Raw genomic sequence first — 1717 nt, forward strand, 5'->3', positions numbered from 1 at the left:
TTTTTCATTGCACATTAAAAAAAAAAAAAATTCTTTTTGAGCAGGTATTTTTATTAAAAATTTGAATTATTAAATATCTTGTTATTATTTTTTAGTCTGCAGTTGGTCTGCCTAATATTTCTTTATTATTAAATGTTAAAAGTTTTATGTTCATTTCTATTTTTTTCTATTATTTTTTTAAGTTTTTGAATATATATCATTTTTTTAAGTTTTTAAATTTTATATGTAGTAATTATATATATATATATATATATATATATATATATATAAATTTTATATATATATATATATATAAATTTTATATATATATATATATAATTTTATATATATATATAAATTTTATATGTAGTAATTTTATATATATATATATAATATTTTTTACTTTATCTTTAATATTTTATAAATTATTTTATAAACTAAGTGCATATTTAAGTATACAATTACCTGTACAATATTTCATAGTTGTAAATGTTTCACAACAAACTGTTACAGTTTTTGTTTCTTAATCCAAAGTATGACAGGTGTGTTTGTAAAGGATATAATGCAAGTTTTGTGTGGTTTAAATTTATCAGATATAATGTAAGTAATCATATTTTTATTCCAAGGTGATGTAATGTCAGAAAACCATTTTATAATCCTTATTAAACTAATATCCCTTATATACAATAACATTCTGTTTTACAGATTATTAATTTTTTAATTTTAAGTTGCATCATTTTTTACAAGTTTTTGAATAATTTTTTATGAAAAATTGGTACCACAAATATGCATATTCAAAGTCTAAGGGCTGACAAAGTTGTATTTTTTTTTTTACTTCGGTTTTTTATTTACTATTTTATATTTAGTCAAAAATCTCAGTTCATCAGCAAGAGTTAATGAAAAGAGGCCTTCCAAAAAAAGCACCTATTGAAGGAGTAAGATACATAATTCTTGTTGCTTCAGGAAAAGGTGGCGTTGGAAAATCGACTACTGCTGGTGATTTTATATTTTGGAGTCAAATAAAAAATGTTAACTATTAGTGCTCAGCTGTCAATATTAACATTACTTCTAATACAGCTACTAACTTTTTAATTTTATTTTCCCTTACTTTTTTTTTTAGTGAACTTAGCAGCAGCAATTTCAGTTGTTAAACAGGTATATACTTTATAAAAATTCACTTTATTTGTTTTTAATTCTATATAAATATAAGGCCATTTATGCTTTTATTCATACCAGCGGTGAAAGTCTAGTCTTTTTTGTTCAGTGTCATTTTTAAAGTTAGTTATCTAATAACCTAATAAAATATTAAATATATATTCTATAAAACTTCTAAAAATAAATTTTCTTGAGCGCAGCAATGAGAGTTTTTCAACAGTTGCTGCTTTCATTAAAAAATAATATCCAAATTTAAAAGCAGATAAAATTATCCTTGAGTTTAAAAATGTTTTAAAGGTTTTTTTAAATGACTCAACAAAGTATCTATCCTGCTTATTAAAAGAAATATCTGACTGAGGTCTCTATAAAAATTATGTTCTTTTTCAAGAAGGCTCATGCAACACCTATTAATTTACATCCACTCAACATTTTATATCCACTTATTTCTTTTTAAACTTTTGTTACAACCCTCACTCAACATTTTAAATTCAGAAAACAAGGCTTAACGAGCAAGATCGCTGCATGGTGAAACAGATTGGGCATAGTACTACCAGGGATGTAGTAAGGATAGAACTCAGTACTT

The 1717-nt window shown here is 23.1% G+C and overlaps 1 protein-coding gene across 1 annotated transcript in view; it reads left to right on the plus strand.

Annotated features, from left to right (window-relative positions):
• Positions 1–410: 410 nt before the first annotated feature.
• Positions 411–1717, plus strand: part of LOC100198387 (iron-sulfur cluster transfer protein NUBPL) — a 20140-nt gene continuing 18833 nt past the window's right edge. Inside the window, exons 1-3 of the mRNA XM_065791667.1 lie at positions 411–579; positions 846–975; positions 1100–1134. Coding sequence (XP_065647739.1) covers positions 469–579; positions 846–975; positions 1100–1134 — 276 coding nt within the window. The 5' untranslated portion in view covers positions 411–468. The remainder of the gene's footprint in view (positions 580–845; positions 976–1099; positions 1135–1717) is intronic.

This window comes from Hydra vulgaris, chromosome 02 (genome assembly GCF_038396675.1).
Source record: "Hydra vulgaris chromosome 02, alternate assembly HydraT2T_AEP".
Classification (NCBI taxonomy): domain Eukaryota; kingdom Metazoa; phylum Cnidaria; class Hydrozoa; order Anthoathecata; family Hydridae; genus Hydra; species Hydra vulgaris.